Consider the following 27,577-nt stretch of genomic DNA (forward strand, 5'->3'; position numbering starts at 1 on the left):
AAAACTCATAACTTTATTTTATTATTTTATTGATATGGCCATACGAGGGCTTGTTTTTTGCGGGATGAGTTATAGTTATTCATGGCATCATTTATTGTACTGTATTGTATTGTATTGTAATGTACTAGGAAACTGGAAAAAAAAATATTTCTGGAGTGGAATGGAAAATAAACAGGCATTTCTCCATTGTTTTTTGGGTTTTGTTTTTACAGCGTTCACCATGCGGTAAAAATGACATGTTAACTTTATTAGGCGGGTCAATACTATCACGGCGGTACCAAATTTATATCGTTTTTTTTATGTTTTACTAATTTTAGAAGGAAAAAAATAATTGTTAAAAATGAAATTTGTTTTGTGTCGCCATATTCTGAGAGCCATAACGTTTTCATTTTTCCGTCGATGGAGCGATGTGAGGGTTTGGTTTTTGCTTGGTGAACTGTAGCTTTCATTTGTACCATTTTGGGTATATAAGACTTTTTTATCACTTTTTATTTCATTTTTTGTGGGAGAGGAGATGACCAAAAAAACTGAGATTCTGGCGGTTTAATTTTTTTATGGCGTACATGTGTTATGTGATGTTATATTGTAATAGTTTGGACTTTTGTAAATGCGGCAATGCAAGTTATGTTATTTTTTTTTTTTTACATTGCTTTCGGGGCAAAATGGGTAAAGGTTTTTTTTTCTTCTTCTTTACTTTAATTTTTTTCATATATGAAAAAAGTTATTTATTGTATTTTACTTTTTTTATTTGTTCCGCCAAGGAACTTGAACCAGCGATCTTTGGATTGCTTGCATGATATACTACACCGTGTTCCAAATTATTATGCACATTGGATTTAAGTGTCATAAACATTTAATTATTAGTTTTTCGAATAAACTCATGGATGGTATTGTGTCTTAGGGCTCTTTGGATCATTGTAATCAATCTCAGACACCTGTGATAATTAGTTTGCCAGGTGTGCCCAATCAAAGGAAAACTACTTAAGAAGGACGTTCCACATTATTAAGCAGGCCACAGGTTTCACGCAATATGGGAAAGAAAAAGGATCTCTCTGCTGCCAAAAAGCGTGAAATAGTGCAATACCTTGGACAAGGTATGAAAACATTGGATATTTCAAGAAAACTTAAGCGTGATCATCGTACTGTGAAAAGATTTGTGGCTGATTCAGAGCAACCCTGGATGGTCCAGATAGATGGAGTAGTGGATGGTTGGTGAATGGCCACCATGTCCCAACAAGGCTGCGACGTCAGCAAGGAGGTGGCAGAGTCATGTTTTGGGTTGGAATCATGGGGAGAGAGCTGGTAGGCCCCTTTAGGGTCCCTAACGGTGTGAAAATGACCTCTTCAAAGTACGTAGAGTTTATGACTGACCACTTTCTTCCGTGGTACAAAAAGAAGAACTGTGCCTTCCGTAGCAAAATTATCTTCATGCATGACAATGCACCATCTCATGCTACAAAGAATACCTCTGTGTCATTGGCTGCTATGGACATAAAAGGAGAGAAACTCATGGTGTGGCCCCCATGTTCCCCTGACCTCAACCCTATTGAGAACCTTTGGAGCATCCTCAAGCAAAATATCTATGAGGGTGGGAGGCAGTTCACATAAAAACAGAAGCTCTGGGAGGCTATTCTGACATCCTGAAAAGATATTCAAGCAGAAACTGTCCAAATACTCACAAATTCAATGGATGCAAGAATTGTGAAGGTGATATCAAAGAAGGGGTCCTATGTTAACATGTAACTTGGCCTGCTAAGTTTTTTTTTATTGAAAGAGCTTTTGATTTCTGTAAATATGACCTCCTGATGCTGCAAATGCAACAAATTACCATTTTAGTTCTCTTTACAACCTTTAAAATGTTTTGATCTCTGTTGTGCATAATAATTTGAAACAGTGCATTTTGAGTTTTTTACTTCTAAAAAAACAACTGTTAGGCCGAATTCACACGAGCGTGTGCTTTTTGCGCACGCAAAAAACGCGCCGTTTTGCCTGCGCAAAAGGCACTTAACAGCTCTGTGTGGCATCAGCATATGATGCGCGGCTGCGTGCTTTTCGCGCAACCGCCATCATTATGACATTTCGTTTGGATGTTTGTAAACAGAAAAGCACGTGGTGCTTTTCTGTTTCCATTCATCCTGTTCACAGCTGTTGCGCGAATTACGCTGGTCGCACGGAAGTGCTTCCGTGTGGCATGCGTGGTTTTCACGCACCCATTGACTTCAATGGGTGCGTGATGCACGAAAGACGCTCAAAGAATGGACATGACGGAACTTTTACGCAGCGGACTAACGCTGCGTAAAAATGACGCACATGTCTGCACGGCCCCATAGTCTAATATAGGTCTGGGCGACGCTAGTGAAAATCACGCGCGTTGCACGAACGTATATCCCGTTCATCTGAATAAGCCCTTATCATTAGGAGATTTGTTCAATAAAATTTGCATTATACTCCAACGGTTGATGGCTTGAAGATTATACTGACTGTCATTTGCATCGACTATTTAGGAAAATCAGCGAAAAATAACATTTGCATAATAATTTGGAACGCGGTGTAATGTCCCTCTGGGGGACTTGAACCAGCGATTGTTGTATTGCTTGCACGATATACTGCAATACTAATGTATTGGAGTATATTGTGATTTTGACAGGTTCCTTTTAAGCCCTGCCTCTGGCAGAACTTAAGGCCAGTTCACACAGAGTTTTTTTATACATTTTTTAACGTGGAAACCGCGTAAAAAAACGGCCGAAAATGCCTCCCATTGATTTCAATGGGAGTCGGAGGTGATTTTTTTCCCGCGAGCGGGATAGGAGGCAGAGAAAGTGTATTTCGCTGTGTTTTTTGCCCGCGGCACTCAATGGCCGCGGGCGAAAAACGCTGCGAAATTCGGAGTGCAGGCAGAGCAAAATCTGCCTCAAAATTCCAATCGCAGATTTTCCGCCTGCAAAAAACTCAGTGTGAGCCCAGCCTTAAAGTGGGTTTCCCATCAGAGACATTTATGACATATCTACAGGATATGTCATAAATGTCAGATAGATGCAGGTCCCACCTCTGGGACCCGCACCTATCTCTAGAACGGGGCCTCCTTAACCCCATTCTTCCGCTCTGAATCGTGTGATTTCCAACCATGAATTATCTCTAGATAGGGTGTTTCCGTAACCCCCTATAGTAGTGAATGGCAGTTACGGAAGCAGCGTAGCATGCGAGATACGCGGTTTCCGTAACTACCATTCAGTTCTATGGGGCTTCCGAAAACAGCGTAGCTCAGCGAGTGATGCTGTTTCCATTATTCATGGTCGGGAATGACACGCTTCAGCCACAACACAAAGCAGTAGAACAGGGTTTAGGGGGCCCGTTCTAGGGATAGGTGCGGGTCCCAGAGGTGGATATGTCATAAATGTCTCTAATGGGAAAACCCATTTAATAGCAGCACAAAGGTGGCTGCCGTGACAACCATCGGAATCCCGCAATCGCATCTCGGGTGGGCCGATGGGAAGTCAGAGGGGGCCGCTTAGATGTTGTCACAGCAGTGGGGTATGTGGACCCACTAGGCTTGATTGGAAAACTTCAGACAAGTGCGCCTGCTGGCCACGTGCTCCATACAGGACACAGGAGAGCACTGCAGCCGTGTGTGTCGACGTGTCTGAGGAGGGAGACGCCGACATGAAGATACGGTACTGCGGTCGCGGCTGCCGGTAGGGGGGATGTAACAGATGCCACAGGCATAACAGATGCCACGTTTTACGAGCTTATTATACATTGACGCTTTAAAAACGCTCTGAAAGTACGTCTCAAAATACACTTTAAATATGCTGATAAAATTGAAAAGCACTTTAAAAATACGTTAGTAAATTCCTGGATTTCAGAGGCTGATTTCACTTTTTTAGCCTGTAAAATATACGTTGTTAACTTTTTCCAGTATATATGTCAAATGTAGGGCGAAAAACGTGATATGATCATAGCCTAACTTTGTAACTATGTAACAATCAGATATGCACTGAAAAGCACAGTCTCCAAGGCTTCGTTCACATCTGAGCTAGGTCTCCTTTCCGACGTTACGTCGTAGCTTTCCTTCGGAACGGAGCCCTGACCGACACAAACAGAAACCATAGGTTTCTGTTTCCATCACCATTGATTTCAATGGTCACGGATCCGGTGCCAGTGGTTTCCGTTTGTCTCCGTTGTGCAAGGGTTCCGTCATTTTGACCGAATTAATAGCGTAGTCAACTACGGAGACAAACGGAAACCATTGGCATCGGATCCGTCACCATTGAAATCAATGGTGATAGAAATGTAAACCTATGGTTTCCGTTTGTGTCTGTCAGGGCTCTGTTCCAACGGAAAGCTCCGACAGAACGACGGAACGGAGCCCTAGCGCTGATGTGAACGAAGCCTTATGGTAAGATTCCAGTTAACAATGTATTTAATCTGTAGTTACTGATCATAACTGTGCTCTGAACTTTAGGATCAGAGCTAAAACCCAACCAAGCAGCAAACAATGGGATTTAAAAGGGTTATCCAAACTTCCCAACCCAAAAAAAAAGGCACAAACACATACAACATGGCTCACTAATGCTAATATATAATTATTGTATGGAAGAAAAAAATACTTTCGTGTTCGTAACATACCCCCCATGATTGTAAGCGATACTGAGCACTGGTGTTTCGCTGTTTTACTACATGTCCCATCATGCATTATTGTCCTCTCGGCACCACCAATTCCCTCTGCCCATCCTCTTGAATAGATTCACCTCTAGTCCGTCTACACCTTCCATCTTCATAGCCAGTGCCAGCCCCTTTTTGTCACATATTCGATGAGGCGCAGACACCAAGAAGAGTAGGAAGCAGCCAAAAGTCATGTGTGGCTGTGTCAGCGCGTCATCATGAAGTTGTAAACTACAAGGTGGGGACGAGCGCGTAAATGGAGTAGCAACTCCCGATTTGGAGCAAAATTAACAATACAAGTATATTACTAAGCATGTTTAAATGTATTTATAGGATTGCTAAACAAATGTTAATGAGGCTCTGTCACCAGATTATAAGTGCCCTATCTCCTACATAATCTGATCGGCGCTGTAATGTAGATAACAGTGTTTTTTTATTTTGAAAAACTATCATTTTTGAACAAGTTATGAGCAATTTTAGATTTATGCTAATTAGTTTCTTAATGCCCAACTGGGTGTTCTTTTACTTTTGACCAAGTGGGCGTTGTACAGAGGAGTGTATGACGCTGACCAATCAGTGTCATACACTTCTCTCCATTCATGTCCATATGTATTCACTGCACAGCGTGATCTGGCGAGATCACGCTGTGCTGTCACATACATCCACATTAACTTTACTGAAGTGTCTTGAGAGTGAATAGACATCACCTCCAGCCAGGATGCGATGTCTATTCACACTCCCGACACTTCGGTAAAGTTTTTGTGGGACTTAATCACACAGCACAACTGTGCTGTCATTTACAGCGTGATGTCGCGAGATCATGCAGTGCTGTGATTAAGTCCCACACAAATTTTACCGAAGTGTCGGGAGTGTGAATAGACATCGCGTCCTGGCTGGAGGCAATGTCTATCCACTCTCAAGACACGTCAGTAAAGTTAACGTGGGTGTTTGTGACAGCGAGATCACGCTGTGCTGAGTACAAATGGACATGAGTGGAGGTAAGTGTATGACGCTGATTGGTCAGCGTCATACACTTCTCTTTACAACGCCCACTTGGTCAAAAGCTAAAAAACGCCCAGTTGGGCATTAAGAAACGAATTAGCATAAATCTAAAATTGCTCATAACTTGCACAAAAATGATCGTTTTACAAAATAAAAAACACTGTTGTTATCTACATTACAGTACAGGTCAGATCATGTAGGAGATAGGGCACTTATAATGTGGTGACAGAGCCTCTTTCATTTTCTCCGGATAACCCCTTTATAGGGGTTGTCCATGCCTATCCACAGCATACTGTAGGTCATCAGTATATGATCAGTGGGAGTCCGACACCTGGACCCCGCACCAATCAACTGCTCCAGCTGCCTGCAGGCACTGGATGTCCATGTCGGAATCAGATGGCTCCGGTCACGGAATAGCGGCCGAGCTGCAGTACTGCAGCTCTTCTCCTATTCAAGTGAATAAGAAGATAGCTACAGTTCTGCTTCCGGCTTCAAATACTGAATACCCTTCATAACATCTGGCGCCCAGAGGCAACTGGAGCAGCTGATCGGTGCAGGGTCCTGTGGCTAGGTCTTCAGTTGTCCATGTGTAGGCAACCCCTTTAAGTTTACCAAAAATTTATTTTCTGCTCCCCAGTCCTTTGTATCTGTAGTTATAAACTTGCCTGCTGAAATGCCTGATGATGGAGGGCAATGACCTGGAATGTTATTACAAAGATGAATGCCCAAACCTAGTAGCAATGTATTTTTTTTAAATTGCAACTTCATAATTCAGCCTGCAGTAAGGAGAAATCTACATATGTAAGATATTTTTGTCTCTCAATGAATTTTTCAAGGTGTATTTTGTCTTTCAATTTATGAGTGGTAAATAACACTGAGGAACTGACTTCACACAGAAATTTAATATTGATAAATATATTTACCGTAGGTTGTTTTAGGTCTAGCTGGTGGTGAATGTCTAGAAGATAGATTGGGTCTTGGAAATGCTAGTTTCAGAAATGTGTCAGGCTTCCCTAGGGATCTAGGCTCGCATTGACATTTTCTCGTTGGCCTTCAAAGAATTATAAGCTTTGATGCAAACATTTACAGGCAATTAACCTCTACCCGATTAAACTTTTCTTGATGATCTTTATTGCTATTATATATCTATGAGGGGTTAAACTTCACTTGACATTCATAACAGAAAACCTATACACATCAAATGGACATTACCTGATTAACTCATTGTTTTTACTATAAATCATTATTTATCTACTATACTGTATGGATTGGGAGATATTGACAATCAGCTAATGAGCAGTTTTGAAGTTTTCAATTTTCTCAATGTAATGGGTTTAATTTCACAGCACATCGAGTAAGACAATATAATGGGTATTTATGAATAATATAAAAGTCAGCTCAGTAAACACCTCTTATATGCTGATGCTGAGGATAAGTAAGTAATGTTCTTCATGCAGGTCAATGCTTGATAGGTTTTTAATACCCACTATTTACTAATTAGCAGGGATCCATTAAAAAAGCCCTTTGCAGTAGCACTTAAGAAGAAAGAAAAAAAAATAGAATTATTGCTAACACTAACATCATCTATCTATCTATTTATTTAGAAAAACTAGTAACAGATCCCAGTGAAATTTTTTTTTGCTGAAAACAAAAGGTACAAGTAACTCAACAGTGGACGAGCGGAACCAACCACTGAAGGTAGAAGAAGATGGAAACGATACATAAATGGAGTGGCTGGCAGATGAATAGCATGCAAACAGTTAACAGATTAATAGACAGTGGACAAGAATTAACAGCGCTCACTCACCTTATCTAAATACTATCCCACAGCAGGGTAAGACAACAGCTTAGCAGCAGACCACACACACAGGAAATTCAAACAAACCAGTGAAACTACTGATCCCAGGATACACATAGAACCACTATACAAAAACTAGATCTCTCAGAGGACCAACATGTCCCACAGTACAAACAAACACATAGACAAGAACAAAGTCAACAACTAGAATCTGGAAAGAGTTTGAAACATGCCAGAAACTGTATAACGAGCACCTGAGTAATCCAAACCTGAAGTATATATAGGGCCAAGAAAAGTACTCCGCACTAATTAACCAGGCAAAGCTAAATTATGACTAAATCCAGACATACAATAAAGGCATTGCCTAGCAACACCCAAACACAGAGATAACAGAAATCATTGATTAGCAGCGGTCCTGCTGCTAATCGTAACAACAATAAAGAGAGAAGGAAAAGAGGTGAGGAAAGATTTTGGGTACAACGTTGTCTCATATAAGTGACAATGTGAGAGGATGAGGAGAAGAAAAATACTGATGTTTTTCCATCCACTGTCAAGTGGAGGTAAATCTGCCCCCAGGGCCAGATGATACAATAGCAGTTCCTCCTTACACATTAAAAAATGGAGTTTGTCCATGAATTCTCTTGTAGAGATCACATGAGTTCACACATATGAAAGCATAGTCGTTCTGTGTTTAGGATTTTGGATATTTGACTCTTTTACTCCTTGAGGACTGGACAATTTTTAAAAAATAACTTGTTTAAAGTGCAGTAGGCTTTACCTTTAGTCTAGAGATAAAAAAAAATTTAAGCAACCGGATTTGTATTTGTAGTGTGAATGCAAGTTATCTGTTACAAGATAACACGTTAGACTCTTCTGTGACTTGTCAACATGCTCACTTTTCATTCAGTTTCTAGGTAAAGATGATCTTTTATTTTGAGCTTGAATAATAAATGAAAGCTGTCCTTCTAACAATAAGTAATGGCATGATTAACATGGATACAGGAAGCAGTTTCTCGAGTTTAGAACAGAAGTGAAATGATCTGAGAAACTCCTTTTAGATACAAAAAAAAAAATCATCTTGTTTGTTTACATACATTATAACATTCCTATGTTTTTTTTTAGGTTACAGCAATAATTGTTAACTCTTTTGAAACGTATTTTTATAAAAATCAAATTAACTCAGAATGAGATTAGGAATTGTGTGATAACAGCCAAGCTGATTTTCTATACAGCTTTGAGCTGAACAGTCGAGTCATTTAAGATAAACTGTTTTTTAGGGACATACTTCCTAACAACTGTCGTTTTACATGCAGTTGTCAAGCAGCACATCCCTAGCAACCAGTCTGTCTCAGATTACTCAGGTCTTCCGCTCAAGGCCATATTGGCTCCAGCGATGGGACCATCTTGCTCTATCAGGGCAAAAGAAAATGGGTTGCGTAAAGCAGGGAACTATTCACTCTGGAATTTACAGTAATTAGTAACCTTTGGATTACTAGTTCTAACATTACCTTCATGAGTAGAAAACGGAACTAAGTTATATACAGAAGTCAGTGCTCCTTAAAATGTGGTACTCCCCATTTGTTAGTGATCTGCAACTGGGGAGGCAGATTTGACATATGCTGCTCAGGCTGGCTGCGACAATCTTTGGTTTAGCAACATAATTGACTCATTTGTGTGCTTATTTTTATTGTTATATGGGGCTCAGGAGACAAATGTGAGATAAATTGAGATAATAATTTTATAATAATAATAATTTTGGAATGGAAATCGACCACTGGTGACGTTCAGGCATCACCACGTTATGGCTGGTGAGGTTCCAGTAGAAAAACATTAAAAAGTCTTGACATGGTATATACTCCATAAAACAGCACGAGTATTACGTAAACTATTGCACTTCCTCTAGTATGAAACTCCTTGCATAAATTTACATTTCTGAATAAAATCAAATTTTTACTTTTTTACCATAGTGCTCGTAGTATGTACAGCAGTAGTATATGTCATATATTTAACCATACCAAATTCACAGAAATATAAATTACAGTAATTTAACGTGCCTGCCGTGTCCAGCTCTATAATGTTTTTAGGCAAGAGTATGGTTATCAAAAATAAACTGCTCTGTGAAATTGCCCTATGGTTTTGTGTGTCACAGAGATTGGGTATTGTTACAAGTGTTGCCGGAGTCAAATGTATGTGGTTACACTGATAAAATGATTTGGATAGTTGGAATGCTGTAAGGCTCTACTCGAGAGATGTCACATTTGTTATAAAGATGCATTATGTAGTGCCTTATTTCTGACACTCTTGTGCTGTAGATTGACAATCTAATCTAAAATTAAAATATCAATTTATATGGGTTCATTTGCTGAGATATTTCATTTACTGCATTTTGCCCATTGAAGTAAGGATGCACTTTTACCGGATATATTGGATAAGTGTCAAAATGCATCTGATTAATTGTTAAAATAATGACTCTGATAAGCGGAAAAATACCACAGCTTTAGCATTGCATAAGACTGAACTTTAACCATTTTTTTTATTAGCTGTTACAGTAGATTACATTATCTATAAATCTTGAAGACTTGTGACTTTGCAGATAAATGTAAAAAATTGTTTGCCATTTCCTGCAAAACATAACATGCTAGATCCTTGTCAGATCCTTCGTTACTTTGACTTGTAGGAGTGTAGCTACATATTTACACTCCCCAACCTGTTCCTGAGGCTGCGGGAGAGGGACCTGCTGTCTGATGGTCGGGATGATTTGATGGACCGAGTCATATTTTGGGCTGGGTACATTAATGACATCCTGATCATCCGGAAGGGTGACCCTTTGGACTTGGACAAATTCATGACAAATCTGAACAAAAACTCCTGTCTGATGACGCGGGACAGAAAGTGGGGCGGTGGCCATCTTTGTACCCACCGCATGTCGCCGACGTTGCCCTCTCCTACCCGAGAACCTGCGTCCTACATTCTATTGGTCAGTTTGACTTTAAAAGCGAGGTCCCTGCTGGGATGACGCCACACATGGACGAAGACATCAGCCGAAACGCGCGTCGGGTCTGGCGTCATTTCCTGTGCAGGAGTTCCAATATGGGTATATGTTAATTTCTGTTCTTTCTCGTGGTCTCTTATTTTATTAATGTATGTGCATGTGGCCATGCAAAATTATGATCCACTTTCCATTGCCATACTGATACGGGGAACAGTGTACTTGTAAATCGATTACATTTGTAATTTATTACTGGGGGCAGTTATTTGGCTGTTACTACATTTGTTCACTTACATTCATGCTTGTGGGTATGTTTTTTTACATGCATGACCTATATTCCATTATTTTACTGTTGGTTCTGACAGCTTGATTGTAACTTGATCATAATTGCTAGCTAGAATTTTTTCCATTACGAGCTCTATCGGACATTGAATTTGCACATACACCTTTTACATAAGGTCTCATGATGCGCTATTTTATCATTCTGTGAAGCCACACCCCCTGGTTAGCAACGTCTTCTCCCCCCATCAGCACGCCGCTCCCGTCCAGAAAATGGCCTAGATGGAGGGTCATGTGATGAGACCCATTTATTAATCAATCTCCATTGAAACACACTGCACATGCATGTGCACATTGTCTGTTATATAAAGATTCTCAACTTTGTACAGTATATTGAGATTATGTAGAAGCTCTGTCTAACTATCACAACTGTATAGCTTATAAGGCAGAGTAATAATTGAATATTCCTGATAGTCTGGTAAATTATTTTGTATTTGCACATATCAATGTTGATGCAGAAGTTATGAAACCACAATTTTCTTTCAATGCTCTTTTCCCTAAGATATTTCATATTTCCATTATTACTAATGACACAGTTCATGGATATGATGTTACTCCTGGCCCAACATAAATTACAGTCGTGTGCATGGGGCCTTACTGATATTTTAAATACTGAGGATTGGTCATTTTAGATGGTTTTCATACGGTTTAGCACACATGCTTTTTTTACGATTTTGATTGTAAATCTTTTAAAGCTGAGATAGTGCTTAGGGTAAAAATATTCTGCAGTGATGTCATAGTTCATGTCCCAGAATAAGCCGCTCAAGGCGAAACCCGAGTTGGGTGTTTTAGTTGTATTGCCACGTGGATTTTATTGATTATATGTTAAATTTTACTGATTGTTTGTGAGTTTGAATAAAACCCTGAAAAAGGTCACTTGGATTATTTAAGCTTTATTGCGCTATGTACCTCTATGCAGTCTGTCTTTTATAGTGAGGAGAGTAACATCTCGGTTTGGAGACTTAGTGCATGTCCAGGAGCATATCGAATGGAATGAAATTGCATTTTATTCCTGGGGAAAGAGATGGAGGAATTCACTGCTTAACTTCTTTTTATTTCGAATTTGCCGGTGTGCACTACAAGTACGGTAAACACATCACACCGTGCCTTAACTCCTACAGTGGTAAAAAATGTCTTCATACAAGTCATCATTTGGTTTTGCAGAAAATCTCAGTTTGCCCTGTCCACCTTCCATGTTGTACAGAACGACCCGAATCTACTGCTAGTGATGCTGCATGCTCTAGATCTAGAAGGCTAAAGGTGGAAAACCCTTTTATTGAAATCAATTGCAGAGGAACACATTCCTGCTGTCAGTTCATTATCTTACATAATTTGGTGTTATCTGTAGATGTAATGCTTCAAGGCTGCATATAATCCAATCAAAATAAGTGGAAGCAGAACCTGAGGTGCTTCAGTTCAATAGAAAAAGTTATTAAAAAACTTATAAATGGAATAATTTGTTATCCTAATACAGTTTCATCTGAGGCAAGGTTCTGCTATTACACAAAATAACATTGAATTGAAGCATATAATATTTCTGTAGATCATACACTATAGTTAGAGATGTGCGATTTTGGGGAGCAGGTCCAGAACGTTTAGGTGGGATTTGCTTGCAACAAGATGTTGAAAGCGTTATCGGTGTTCTTAAAATTGATGGCCTATCCCTAGGATCAGTGGGGATCCGACTGTCTTCACCCACGAGGATCAGCAGTCTGATCCGCAGCTGCAGCCTCTTCAGTGTTTACATGGTTCTCCTCTCCGTTCGTACTTGTGCGTGCCGTTACATTTGTAGTGACTGTGCAAGGTATTTCACAGTCCCATTCACTTGAATAAGCTTCAACTCAGACGAGCAGGCAGCCCCTTCAAACGGCTGATCAGCAGGGGGTGCTGATAGTTGGACTCCCACCTATCTAATGTTGATGGCCTATCCTAAGGATAGGCCATCAATTTTAATAACCCAGATAAACCCTTTAATAAGTCACTTTTTTTTTTTGTAAATTCTTTATTTTTTGTTTTAAAGTATTCTAGGGGGGGGATGGGGTACAGAAAAGAAAAAACAAGGGATGGGTGGGATAGTAACACAATAACAGGTCATGTTAAACAAATTCCCCTTGGGGGAACTAGCTGACTAATACAAATAATCAGTAACTATCTAATTAGCGTATTTATTTGTAATTGAAGAACACATATATAGAGTTATACTTGCACAGGGTCTCGAGAAGGTATCTGCTTGTTGGCCCGATGTGTGAACTATATTTTCTTATGACATGGTGTTAATTCGTTATGTTTGTGGTAAGTGGGGTTCTATGTCTTTTGAGCCATAAAATGTAGACCAGTCATTCCAGATGCTCATATATTTATCATATTGTAAGTTCCTAGACCATTTGTTTCTTTCATAGGATTGGATGAGATTGATCTCTTTTAACCATTCTAGAATTGTAGGAGGGTTTGTATCTTTCCAATGTCTCGCTATTAGAGTTTTTGCTGCGTTCAAAAGGTGAGGTATAGTGGAATTTGAGTTACTATATTGATGAGTAGTATCTAGATTGAGTAATACCAGTTCTGGTGTAAGAGTGATAGTTTTTCCAGTATATTTGTTTAAGATCGATTCAATAGATTGCCAAAAGTGGGAAATATTACAGCATTTAAACCATATATGTAACATGGTACCTTTTTCTTTATTGCATCTCCAACATATAGGTGAATGATTCTGATCTATTTTATTTAATATGTCCGGGGTTTTATACCATCTTGTTATGATTTTATAATTGAGTTCCTGAATTCTTGTAGAAACTGAGAACGAGTGGGAGTTCTTAAGAATCAATTTAGATTGTTCCGACGTGAAGGCAAGTCACTTTTTTTAATCCAAGAGACCAAATGCCGACAGATAATCTGTCAAAAACAGATCTGCCCTGTCAAATTTCTTTGTCAGTTGTGGGTCGTAATCTGAAGTATATGCTATGAACAACCGATTTGAATCTGATCAGATGTTATAAATGCCCACTCATTTTTGCATCTGAACATCTTTGACTGTACATGGTTATATATGTTTGTATTGCTATCAGGTGAAGTTGCTGTAAAATAATAAATCAGTAATACATCTGATGGCACGTTTCCATCTCATGTACATGATCAGCTTATAGAGGTTTAGTTGTGTCAGAGTTAGTGGACTTAATAATTACAATACGTTAGAGTTATTTAAAAAAAAAAAATACATCATTAGTTTAGTCTAAAGTTTAATCTAAAGTTATCCCATGATTAATTTTCATACTGAATGTCCAGAAATGCTGTTTATAGCTTTTTAAGTAATTTGCAGGGTTTCTAGCATTCAAAAATAATTTTCTCACATTTTTTGCTCCCCTGTGTCCCCCTTGGTGCTGCTGCTGATCTGTGCTGCTGGGGGAGGGGTTCTTAGCAGAATCAGTCTTCTTTCATAGGTAGATAGGTAACAAGGGATCCAGAGTATTGAACATATATACTCTTTGACGTCCACATTATGCACTCCCTGAGAAACCAATGAAAATATAAACAGTAAAGTGCTTATGTGCAGGATTCACATCTGCTCTCAGGATACAGAGCTTTACACTTGTTGTGCCCACACGATCAGCGCGATGTCATGCGGCCGGCGCTGCACTAACGGCTGCTCTGCAGTTTACAGAAGATCACTATGCAGAGAACTGCCTGTGGAAAGAGAGACTGAGCATGTGTGTCCAGTAGACCTTCACATTGCTATACACTTTGAACACCAGGTGGCGCCATACTATGCAAGTAAATATCATTCTGTAACTTCTTGGGTTGCACGATGCAATGAAATATTGATATTATTCTTGATAAAGAAAAAAAAATATTGATATTGTTTTGATGCTGTGCTCCCTCAAACGATTCAATACCGTGAACTCATGTATTTTGATACTAATCTGTGCGGCCGCACAGCTTAGTATTTTAATACATGAATTTAGTGACTATCATGATGTGATGCCGCCGGTGCTGCACTAATGAGCAGCGGCCCTGGCCCTAAAGACAGAGAATATGGCCCGCATACACTGTACAGCGTCTTCAGTTCCGGCGCTGGCCCTCGTTAGTGCAGAGCTGGTCGCATCACATCATGCTAGTATCTAAATTCATGTATTATAATACTAAACATGATATTTACTTATATAGGATGGTGTCACTTGGTGTTAAAAGTGCATAGCAATGTGATGGTCCATTAAATGAGCTGAGTGGAGGTGGACACACATGCTCAGTCTCTCTCCTCACAGCCATTAGTTGGCTGCATAACATCTTGATGATCACGTGGGCACAACAAGTGTGGCCACAGCCGTGCTCTAAGTGGGGTGATCAGAGAAAACTCTGATTACCGCTGTTGTCCTCTTGAATGTCGTGATCAATGCTGACTGCATCATTCAAAGGGAAAGTGAGAAGGGTGACCCCCCCTTGATCGCGGTCGAGAGACATACCTTATATAGACAGATATATTTCCTGTTAGGGCATACATAGGTATGCGCTAACAACTGCCTGTGTACACAATCAGTACACAAGCTAATGTACTTGCATATAGATATATGCCAGTACATTAAAGTTAAAAAATAATAATGAAAAAGTTAATTAATTTAAAAAAAGCAATGTCAAATAAAAAACACAAAAATGCTATTTTTTTTTTACAATAAATAAACATTATTAAAATATAAGTCCCAATACATAAAATAATATACACATATGTGGTATCTTTGCGACAGTAATAACCTGCACAACAAATTTATAGTGTCACTTATAAGGAGCGGTGTATGCTGTAAAAAAAACGAAAATAAAATCTGCTTTTTTTCTGCATTTTTGCCAAAATAATAATATATAATGTATATAAATTGAAGGATAATGTAAATGTATCAAAAAATAGCACCTTTGTAAAATACAAATAGTCCCGCATAAAAACAAGGTCTCATACAGCTACGTTGAGCAAAAAATAAAATAGTTATGAACGCCGAGATGCAAAGAGGAAAATATCTAAACATTATTCTGTACTCAAGTATTGTTTTGGTATCGAGAATCGCAATAATATACAAAATATCGGTATTGAAGTACAAATTCTGGTATCGCGAGAACCTAAGTAACTTCACTGGATGTTTTTTTAACAGCATGTAAATGGAAAATATTCATTTTTTCTATAATCTATACAATGAATATGATATTTAATAATGGGACTATCTCTTTAAAGTGGATCTCTCAGGGCTCCTATACTCCCCTATCTGAGCATAGGATAGAACTAGAAATGCTTAACTCATGGATATAGTTACGTGGTTTCCTATGATTTGATTCAGCATTTTTATGTAAAACGCTGTTTAGTGTTTACTTGCAGTTGTATCAAAAATGAAATATGGTGGAGGAATTTGCTAAATAATCATCGGTTCGTTCTGTAGGTTTTGCAGTAGGAGACAGAGCTTCCTGCTTTATCTCCTAGGCTTCCATCTCCAGAACGGGATGCAGCACTGTAGAATGTGCAGCCCATCCTACTGACTAGTTGGGGTCCCCACACCAAGAGATTTATCTGTCCTGTCCAGGCAGTCAAACTTTTGGATCCTACCCAATTTTGTCTTGCCTAATCTCAGGTGGATATTGCTATTCTTACCTGCCTTGGAGCGGAGCTGTATGATCTCATATGAGGTTATTGTAACGAACCTTACAAATTGTAAGTAATCCAGAACTGTTTTGGCTTTACCATACAAAGCATGCAACCCCTTCAAGTCCCGTAAGTCAGCTGTAAGAATAGCGGAGCTCATAATATATAAAAAAAAAAAAGAAAAATCTTCATTATATTGCTGGATGGCGTTGGATCAAACCCCGCATCTTTTACAAATGTGTAATCCATAACCAGTCATGCAATATTAAACTGAGTAATTTCAACATTAGTGCCGCTTCTGTCTGCTAAATAAAGGATAACTAGGGCATCCAAAGTGTTTAGTCACATTAATGAAACAGAAAAGGTTTAAGAAAAAGAAATGAATACTCAAATTCGACATGACAAACATTGGGGTACATATATCAAAATAGGTGTTACGTCTGTGTTAATAGCTGATGTCTAAAATGAATAGCATGATGTTTGCATGATATTAAAGGAACACTGTGGACAGAATGACTGTTATTCCCAGTGCAGGTCCTGAGGGGGCGGTGCATGACACAGGGGTTCTCCCTTTTTAGTGTGCTTTGAATCCCTGTCATGCACCACTTTCTTAGGCCCACCCCTAGGCATCTCAGTGTATTAGTTTTGTCCGGCATGTCTCTTTAAATAAAAATAGAAAAATAAACATTATTATCGGTCTGCATGATTCTGATACTTCAGATTCTGACGGGGATCTGACAAAGAAGATAGGGGCTCGTACTTTTTGGTCTCCACCATCTTTGGCTCAGGACTGGCTAAGGGGTGTGATGTATATATAACGTGGTTGGCTGCAGCTCATTCAGTCTCTATTGAAGACAGAGCAGCAGAACAACCCAAGCCCCATCCTTTCCCGACACCACCTCTTTGACATAAACTCACATTGCTAAATGAAGGAGGAAATAAGATGGATGCCCTCTGGGACACATTAAGAAGACTTACTTTTCACCCATTTGCCTTGTGAAATTGGACAAATCAAGATAAAAAATAAATGGAGGATATTATGGTAAGTGTTGCTAGTAATCTTTGTCATTTTAAGTAGTGTCCCTTTAAATCTAGCTCTAGTTGAGGGAAAACATTTAGCTTCTGCATACCTTACTGTTTGCAAGTCTGGAGCTGGAGAAAATTCTGTCTTCATCACAATGGCACAACCTCCTGGAAAACAAAAATCTTATAATATTATAATACTGATCACAATTCTGTGCTTCCATATGAAAGCCTGCGACTACTCCAATAAATAATTTCCTGCCCATATCCTGAAGACACAGTGGCTCTCCGTCACCTCCCACCCCTCTCTATTACTGCATGCAGAGGCAAGTGAAATCTGTACCAGAGGCTGTCATACAGGCTGGATGTTTACAGATCACAAGAGGCTGGTCATGAATCTGGAGGTGCAGTACCTGTTGGAAGATGTATTATCCACTCTTGCGGCATCATGTTAGACATCTGCAAACTGAAAAATATAGGCACCTTGCCATTGCTGCCTGCTCAGGTAGAGTTTATGCTCTCATTTTATTGTGACTATCAATGCAATATTTTTCTGCTGGCAAGTTTTCAGGATCTGTGTTTACATCTGTATAGACATAGCTAAAGTTATTCTGAAAATGTACACTGTATGTATATATATATATATATATATATATATATATATATATATATAGTTATTATTAATGTTTCCAATACATGTACATAAGAGATACACATGATATAGGAGATTTACAAACATCTAGCCTCTGGGTATCTTCTATCCACTGTGTTTAGTTTTAGGTATGTATACTATGTGTGTGTATGTATGTATATGTATATATAATGATTATAATATATATAGTATATACTTGAGGAAACCTGATGAAACAGCAACAGTGACAGTACCCAATACATGTGTCAGGCATCTGAATGTAACAAATTTCCGGTGCCTTTATGAAAATGTATCTGGAATGAACTGTGAACACTCTAGACAATATTTAATAAGTGCATAGTAAAAGTAGCATTTGCATCTCAACAGGAGTGTCAGTTGTGTGTGGTATAGACTTTAAACTGAACACACGCAATCAGATAGATTTCATCTTCATTACATGATGTGTGAAAGTTTAATATTCCACACAGAAACCTTATCATTTAGCAACAAGTGTGATATAAGCATAACTTCCAAAAGCTCTCCGATCTCTGCTTAATATACACACGATTGAAAGAGATTTTTGAACTTTACTTATGTTTATATCACACTTGTTGCTAAATGATAAGGTTTCTGTGTGAAATATCAAACTTGCACACATCATGCAATGAAGATGAAATCGATCTGATTACTATATTCAGATGCATGACACATGTATTGGGTACTTCTACTGATGCTGTTTCAACAGGTCTCCTCAAGTATATAGTGTGTGTGTGTGTGTGTGTGTGTGTGTTTGTGTGTTTGTGTGTGTGTGTATATATATATATATATATATATATATATATATATATATACACAGAGAGAGAGGGAGAGAGAGACATATATTTACACTACTTTTTTGTTTCTATGTAGTACTACGTTTATGTTTAGATGTAGTAATATTTTTGTGTTTATATTTAGTAATACCATTGTGTTTATATTACCGTTGTGTTTATATGTAATTATACATTTGAGTTTATACATAGTAATACCTTTATGTTTCGATGTAGTAATTTGTAAAATCTTTTCGCGTATATGTAGTAGTAATAGCATTTTGTTTATATTACCTTTGTGTTTATATGTAGTAATACATTTGTGTTTATATGTAGTAATACATTTATATTTATAAATAGCAATACCTTTGGGTTTGGCTTCATTCACATCTGCGTCAGGGGTCCAGTCATGGGTTCCATCTGAGTTTTCCGTCAGGGGAACCCATGAACGGGACCCTGACTGAAACAAACGGAAACCATAGGTTTCTGTTTGAATCACCATTGATTTCAATGGTGACGGATCCGGTGCAAATGGTTTCCGTTTGTCTCAGTTGTGTTAGGGTTCCGTGGTTTTGACGGAATGAATAACGTGGTAGACTACGGTATTGCTTCCGTCAAAACGCCGGAAACCTTGCACAATGGTGACAAATGGAAACCATTTGCACCGGATCCGTCACCATTGAAATCAATGGTGATGCAAACGGAAACCATAGGTTTTTCAGTCAGTGTTTCAGTCAAGGTTCCGTTCATGGGTTCCCCTGACGGAAAACTCAGACAGAACCCATGACCGGAGCCCCGATGCAGAAGTGAACGAAGCCTAAGTAGTAATACCTCTGTGTTTCTATGTAGTAATAACTTTGCGCTCCTTTGTAGCAATATATTTTGTTTAAATATAGTAATAGTTTTGGATTTGATTATGCAGTATGTGTATGTCTTTTGACAAAATTAAATAGAATATTTTTAATATTTAAACATTACAATTCACATGCAGGTCCATTATGTATACAATTGCATGACCTATTGGGAAGACGAATTTGTCTAGCAACAACTACACATTTTGAATAAAGTCATGTACTTAAAATGGTAAACACTTGTGGGAATCATAAATAATGAATGGTGGTAAATGTGGGAAAACAGGTTCATATTTAATCAAACCTTTAACGAAAAGAAAATCAGAGATCAAGATTGTCAGAAAACGTATAAAGATGAAAAGCTTACATGTATGATGAACATAACATACAAAAAGGAAAAAAGTTATATAGAATATATATTTTTATATGAAGTCTTACATATACACATATATATATATATATATATATATATATATATATATATATATATATATATATATAAATATTTATAAATACACACCGTTCAGCCATAACATTAAAACCACCTGCCTAATATAGTGAAGTCCCTGCTAGATGATTCTACCTGGTCTTGCTGCATGACTCAGCCTGTTCTCATAATTTACGTATATTTTAGCGCGGATCTCTGTTCTATGCAAGAAAAACTATAGCCATGAGATGGATGGCGGATGCCCCCCTCGCCCTTGCCCCTTGAAAACCCAATAGAAAAAAACTGGTCAACAAGGCCATCCCATACGAGCACATCGTATATAAAAATAGAGGATGCCCACAAAAGTTCTCTAAGTTATGAGACTCCTGGTGCTGCTCACCACTGACACAATTTCGGGTACCATAAATGTTCTTAGTTGGGATCGGGTAACTGTGAATTCCACTCAATATGACATTGAATGTAACCTACTGACACTTACTGTGTATACGTTTCCAGATATTTGCAATGTCTGTATATTTTACTCACCATAGCTGTACAATATATTATTCTTTTTTTCTCAGTTTTAAATTCAATAGAACGAGTTTAAAAGAAATGTATTGTTTAGGTCCCACTCATGCCACTAAAACAACTCTGACCTGTTGAGGCATAGACTCCACAAGACCTCTAAAAGTGTCCTGTGGCCATGAAAGGTCTGCAACAAGGTTTATGCAGGTGAAACATGTCAAAATAACATCCACATGAGTGCCCATACCTAATGTTTTCCAGGAGAACATTGCCTAGAGCATCACACTTTCCCTGCCAGCTTTCCTTTTTCAATAGTGCATCTTAGCGCCATCTCTTCCCCAGGTAGCGATACACACGCGCCCATCCATCCACATGATGTAAAAAATTATGTGATTCATCAGACCAGGCCACCATCTTCCATTGCACTATGGTCCAGTTCTGATTCTCATGTGCCCACTATACGTGCTTTCATTGGTGGACAGCATGGGCACTTTGACCATTTTGCAGAACACTGTGTGTTCTATCATAACTAGCATTAACTTTTTCAGCAATTTGTGCTTTAGTAGCTCTCCTGTGGAATCAGACCAGATAGCCTAGCCTTCTCTCTCCACACGCATCAATGAGCATTGGGCGCCCATGACCCTTTGGCCGGTTCACCAGTTGAACTTACTTTGACCACTTTTGGTAGGTACTAGCCACTGCATACCGGGAACACCCCACAAAACCTGCCAATTTGGAGATGGTCTGATCCAGTCATCTAGCCATCACAATTTCACTCTTGTCAAAGTCGCTCAGATTCTTACCCATGCCCATTTTTTCTGGTTCTAAACATTGACTTCAAAAACGGAGTGTTCACTTGCTGCCTAATATATCCCACCCCATGTCAGTTGCCTTTAACAGTCGATAAGCACATGCTCTTCAGTAATACAGTGCCTCAATGTGATGCGCTGGTTCACATGCATTTTTCTAGTAAAATGCCTTGCTGAATGGCTGAATAGTCAAGCCAATTGCATGTGCCGCAGATAGGCATTATTTGTGGCAAGTTGAATTTGCTTTCAAAATATGATGACCCAGAAATGTTTAAAGTTGAAAATATTGTGACTTGTGACCATTATAACTTGAGGGACCAAAACAATTTTGCATTCCTATCTTTGCTGGCCATGTCTACAAAGTCAACATATAGGACCTTTTTAACTAAATGTATTAATTTAATTTCATATAGCCTAGTTACCAAGCACTTGATGTGCTGACAGTTGTCAAGCCTTGGGCTGCCCCTTCTCAAATGTTTTTTCCTAAAACGAAGTATTGTGAATGGGAAGACCGCTTTTGATACTGCCTTATGAGCTAAGTTGAGAACACCAGTCAACATTCACCACTGGTGGAGTGCTCATAGTTAATAATTGAGTTATATAGTGTTCTGCTGTAAACAGGCTTTTTTTCCTTCTTACCAATCACTTTTAGCCAATATGTAAACCCTTATTCTTAGGGTATTTCACTATTAGGGCACAGGTTTTCATTAAGGGTTCATATAACTACCTAGTGTTTTTAAAATCTAGTATATTTTAATGTTTTAATTTTTTGTACATATTAATTGATATTACAATAATTACCAAATAATTAGGTTCAAATCTGCGATATATGGAGTCATACGTCTCCTTTTTTATTGTTTCTTCAGCAGCTGATTATCGGGGTTGTAGTATGGCTATAAAGAAATTTAGAAAACAACCTCATTGGCTGGTGCTTTCGCTTTTGGAGGCTTAATCCTTATTCATTTGCTTCTGATATCCAGAACTGTAGAGAATATGGTTTTAAAATAAATAATACATAATATTTTAGTGCAAAACATTATTGTCTGGCCTATACTTTACTATACTATCCGTACGCCAGAGGCACGGCCTTATAGATTGCCTGTCAGTGTAACGCTGACAGGGAATAATGCTTTGGAATACTAAGTATTCCAAAACATTATTTATGCGATCAAATGATTGCAGCTTCAAGTCCCCAAATGGGACTTTAAAAAAACTAAAAGTATAGTAAAAAAAAATCCACCCCAAAAACGAATATAAAAAATAAATAAACCTTTTCTTTCCTAAGAAAATATTTTATTGTTTACAAACAGTAAACAATAAATAAAAATAAAGGGCACTTTTTCAAACGTAATGACCCGTAGAATAAATGTAACGTATTATTTATGGCACATGGTGTAAGGATTTTTTTTTTTTTTTAAAAACCCGGCAGATTTGCCTTTATTTTTCCGCTGGCGTAGCCATATGAGGTCTTGTTTTGATGGGGGAAAAGTTTTGTTACTGGTACCATTTTTCGGTACATACAATTTATTGAAACATTTTTAAACTTTTTTCAATAAATTGTATGTACCGAAAAATGGTACCAGTAACAAAACTTTCCCCCCATCAAAACAAGACCTCATATGGCTACACCAGCGGAAAAATAAAAAAGTTATGGGTCTCGGAATGAGGCGACATCCCAAAAATGACTTTTTTCTATGAAGTATGTTTTTATTTTAGAAAGTACTAAATTGGAAAAAATCTATACCTATTTGATATGGCTATATTCATACACACCTTATAATAAAGTCAGGGGGGATTCACACGAGCGTGATTTGGCAGCGTGTAGACCGCGTGGTTTTCGCGCGGCACGCAATGCCCTATAGAAGTCTATGGGGCTGTACACACAGTCCGTGTATTTTGCGCAGCGTTTGTTCGCTGCGCAAAATACGCGACAGGTTCAATAACTCTGCGTATTTCACGCATCACGCACCCATTGAAGTCAATGGGTGCGTGAAAACCAGGCAGGTCGCACGGAAGCTCTTCCGTGCGAACTGCGTGTTTGCGCAACAGCTGTCAAAAGGATGAGTGGAAACAGAAAAGCACTACGTGCTTTTCTGTTTCCAAGCATCCAAACGGAGTGTCTTTGCGAGGAGCGAACCCCGACAACCGAGGCAAACTTCACCGGGTTCGGCCAAACTCGTTTTGGCCGAACCCGGCAAAAAAAATTCCGGTCCGCGACGTCGGGAGAGATTCACTGTGCATGGTGCTGAAAGAGTTAAACTGTTTCAGCACCATGGACAGTGACTTGCGATCCCAAAATACATGAACCTGTAAAAAAAACCGAAGTTCTAACTTACCGATTACTCCTGTCTCCTTCCTGCAGTCCGACCTCCCGGGATGACCCTTCAGTTCAAGTGACAGCTCCAGCCAATCACAGGCCAAGCACAGGCTGCAGCCAATCACAGGCTGCAGCGGTCACTTGGACTGCCGCGTCATCCAGGGAGGTGGGGCCCGATGTCAAGAGAGGCGCGTCACCAAGGACGCGTCACCAAGGACGCGTCACCAAGGCAACGGCCGGGAAGTTCTCGGTAAGTAGGAACTTTATCTTTTTTTTTTACAGGTTTTTCGCTGTTGTGTTCGGCATTCACTGTCGAGGGTGCTGAAAGAGTTAGCTCTTTCAGCACCTTGGACAGTGACGGGCGTCGACAAGCCTCATCTCTATGATGGCGGCTGCGTGAAAATCACGCAGCCGCGCATCAGACACGCATGACACACGCAGCTGTCAAATGTTTTTTGCGCTCGCAAAACGCCGCGTTGTTTGCGCGCGCAAAAACGCAACGCTCGTGTGAATCTGCCCTTAACTTGTTATTTTTGCTGCACAACATACAGCAGGGAAAAAAAAAACAATGGAAGAATTTCTGTTTATTTGCATCAAGAAAATACTACTGACAGGTGATCAATTAATTGTACCCCAAAATGGTGCCATAGAGAAATAAAACTCATCCCACAAAAAACAAGCCCTCATATAGCTCCTTCGACGGAAAAAATATAAAACGTATGCCTCTTGGATTGCGACAATGAAAAAATTAAACTTAAAACCTTGGTCTTTAAACAATTTATCATTTTTCCTTCTGAAATGAATAAACGTTATAATATACTTTCTATTCCAAACCTGCACGGTTCGTAGGTTTTCAGTCCCAATCGCGTGAACCCGGAATTTCAGAGCGGACGTCCTAGTGGTGACGCTCCATCACATGCTCACACCTTCTTCTAGACCCTAGACATAACACCTTGTGTCCGTTTTGCCCCGAGTGTTACACTAAATTCCTGAGTTCTTATCAGCATGTTATAGACTGCTTTATGTGTCAATCTGTAAATGGGATGCAGACTGTCATAAAACAGTCAATTGTTTTCTAATGGATAGCATGGAAACTGAATTAAATCCTATTTAATGCTCTAAGTAATTGATTTACTCATACTTTTTCTACTAAATGTGTTTTTCTTATTTATAAGACAACTGTGCCATTTGCAAGCCAACTGCATTTCAATAGGGGCAGAAAAATTTGCAACCACATTCAGACCCTGTATCCTGGGGTCTTCCTGCAACAGAAATCTAGCATTAGACATTAGATTTTTCTAATGTTAACAACACTGATGGTCCGCTTGATACTTTATGGGGGACATAAGTATGACCATTGACTCAATCACAGGAACGTCTCATTCAGTCATGGCCAAGAAATGGGTTAGACGAACAAACACATACAACATGGATACGTAGCTGTATTCTGTTCTGGGCCAGAGCGCTCAGTGTACAGGAGCAATCATTAACCCGAGGAAGGCAGCTACTCCATGTGAAGAAGACAAATGATGACGGCATGTTGAAAATCACTGGTCTTTAGGGATTGCCCAACAGTCTTCTGACTTCTAAAGAATCCGCTGCTTTTACTTTTTCATTGGCAAGTCGGGCCAGGTTACAACATTATAAGTGAAGGGTATATTTATGTAACATGCTGATTTCCCAATGATTTTCACTATGCAAATTAATATTTAATATTTAAAGTATACAGTATATACAGTAAAACCCCTAAAATCTGGTATGCACAAAAATAAATTTCACATGTCGGATTACTGGAATAATTTACTCTGGCATTGGTGTCAGCAGTTCGGCAGGCAATGGGTGGAGGTTTATTCTTTGGACTCTGTATTAACGTATGGTTGTATATACTGATGTATAATATAAATACATCAATTGGTGTAGTGAATAAATATGCATACATGTTTGTGTTTTATAAAAAAACAAAAGAATGCAATAGTCTGAAATTTACAATATTCAAGCATTTTGGCAGTCCCAAATGTATTATTGGAATATCACTGTAAAACCCATAGAGTATTATTTATAGGGGCAACCTACACCATTAGCATGAAGATAGGGGGTCCCAAGGAATCGTTTTATGCCAGGCAGTTCTATTTCCGCCTCTCTATGAGTAATCTTATATATCGTACAAGCTTTTTAGCTAATTTAGCTAGATTCATTCCTTGTTTTTTTTTTGTTTAACATATAGAAAATCAATTTGTCATAAACAGAAGACTGTTATTAAACCATTTTCTACATTTATCAGGAGCAATCACAGAGCTCTACCGGTTCTTGCAGTTTGGAGGAAGGTGCTTATTGCACTATAAATGGTTACGTTTCAAAGGCATTTTATGAAAATGTCACAAGATTGAGACTATATAATGAATACCCTCAGCTGCTCTGTTATTATTTGGGGAATTTAACGTTCCCTTCAGATGTTTTCTACCTTATAGTAATCTCTTAAATAACACAGTTTATTGCACTTAGAAAAAGTTATCAGAAATTCCCTGCTTTCCCACTACTTTTAAACAGTTTGATAATGGTATATTGGTAACTGACAATTAGTAAGAGCCAAACCAACTGTTCAGTCAACTATTCTGTTTTATTTTATTTTTTTTAAATGGAACTATAGTTTTGCATATACCAGATTTTATTTACTTCTGGTATTTCTATAGCATCAAAATATTCTGCAAACCATAAAATGAAACCCATCACATCAGTCCCTCTTCCCAGTGGTGAATTTACCACTGGCTAATTTCCATTTTTTCACACACTGGAACACATAACCTACAGATATTTCTTCCCTAAGCTTTTCTTGAATTGCATTGTTATACAATTTCTCATGATACTAATTCAATACAATCTCGTGCCGTCCAGTTAAAAAAAAAAAAACACGTATACTTTAATGTATAATTTTTCTTAACAAGGGAGTCTATGAGTGATGAATGGCATTCATCACAGCCATCTGGTAAAAAACGTATACGTTAAATGTATACCATTTTTAACATGGGAGTCTATGGATGATGGATGGCTAATAGGTGGCGCCCGTTGGACATGTTTGTTTAACATCTCACGCCATACATCTCGGAATATGTCGGGTTTAGAGAAAAGTTAAGTTAGGACACATCTGTATTGGTATATTTTAAGATGTATGAGGAAACTAGGTTACCAGAGGCAGGGTTAGACTGGCCTAAGGGTTTACCAGAGGATCCTCAAGTGGACCCAGTCTCTGAAACAATAATGGACCCTAAAGGTCAACCTCATTTTAAGCTGACTTTGAACGGTCTATTCCTTCTGGGTTGTTTTACAAAGGACATATTAGAATTTATTGGTGATACGTCCTGTGTGTGCATTTTTAGCATAGTTCACAATGAAACTAAAAGTGGACGTGCACATCTTTTGTATAGCTGGGGGGTCAGCCCTCAGAATAATTTCCTCTAGTGGGCCCAAGGCACCCAAGGCTGACACTCTATCTAATTTATCTATCTTTCTATCCTGCTATAATTTCCTCTATTTTGATGAGAGGCCACTAAGATTGTAATAATAATCCTCTTATTTAACATATCGCCCACACATTTTTTTCTTATTATCTGTGTCATGTATATGTACTTTATTTGTCCTATTGCTACTGTGTGTCTTGGGGGTATTTCTTTTAAACCTTCATTGCAGAAAAAATTATAATAATTTAAACAACATAACTTAACCTCATCTTCTAAAAGAATCTTTAAACCGTTGGGTCTATTGTTAATATGCAGCAATTTCCTAA

At 38.6% G+C, this 27,577-nt stretch overlaps 1 protein-coding gene and 1 long non-coding RNA gene across 3 annotated transcripts in view; one reads left to right on the forward strand and one right to left on the reverse strand.

Moving 5' to 3' along the window:
• The window catches only part of MCTP1 (multiple C2 and transmembrane domain containing 1), an 857,273-nt gene that overhangs the window by 200,559 nt on the left and 629,137 nt on the right, over positions 1 to 27,577 (forward strand). Inside the window, exon 1 of one of the 2 annotated variants that reach the window (XM_075837162.1) lies at positions 17,824 to 17,932. The exons of the other annotated variant lie outside the window; for it this stretch is intronic. Within the exon in view, the coding sequence (XP_075693277.1) occupies positions 17,876 to 17,932 (57 nt within the window). The 5' untranslated portion in view covers positions 17,824 to 17,875. Of the gene's footprint in view, positions 1 to 17,823; positions 17,933 to 27,577 lie in introns of those variants that run through there. 2 annotated transcript variants of the gene reach the window in all.
• The window catches only part of LOC142660554 (uncharacterized), a 46,368-nt gene continuing 31,586 nt past the window's right edge, over positions 12,796 to 27,577 (reverse strand). Inside the window, exons 2-3 of the long non-coding RNA XR_012850527.1 lie at positions 17,535 to 17,595; positions 12,796 to 14,295 (exon numbers count right to left, since the gene is read on the reverse strand). This is a non-coding gene — a long non-coding RNA (uncharacterized LOC142660554). The remainder of the gene's footprint in view (positions 14,296 to 17,534; positions 17,596 to 27,577) is intronic.

Source organism: Rhinoderma darwinii, chromosome 1 (genome assembly GCF_050947455.1).
Source record: "Rhinoderma darwinii isolate aRhiDar2 chromosome 1, aRhiDar2.hap1, whole genome shotgun sequence".
NCBI classification, from domain to species: Eukaryota; Metazoa; Chordata; class Amphibia; order Anura; family Rhinodermatidae; genus Rhinoderma; species Rhinoderma darwinii.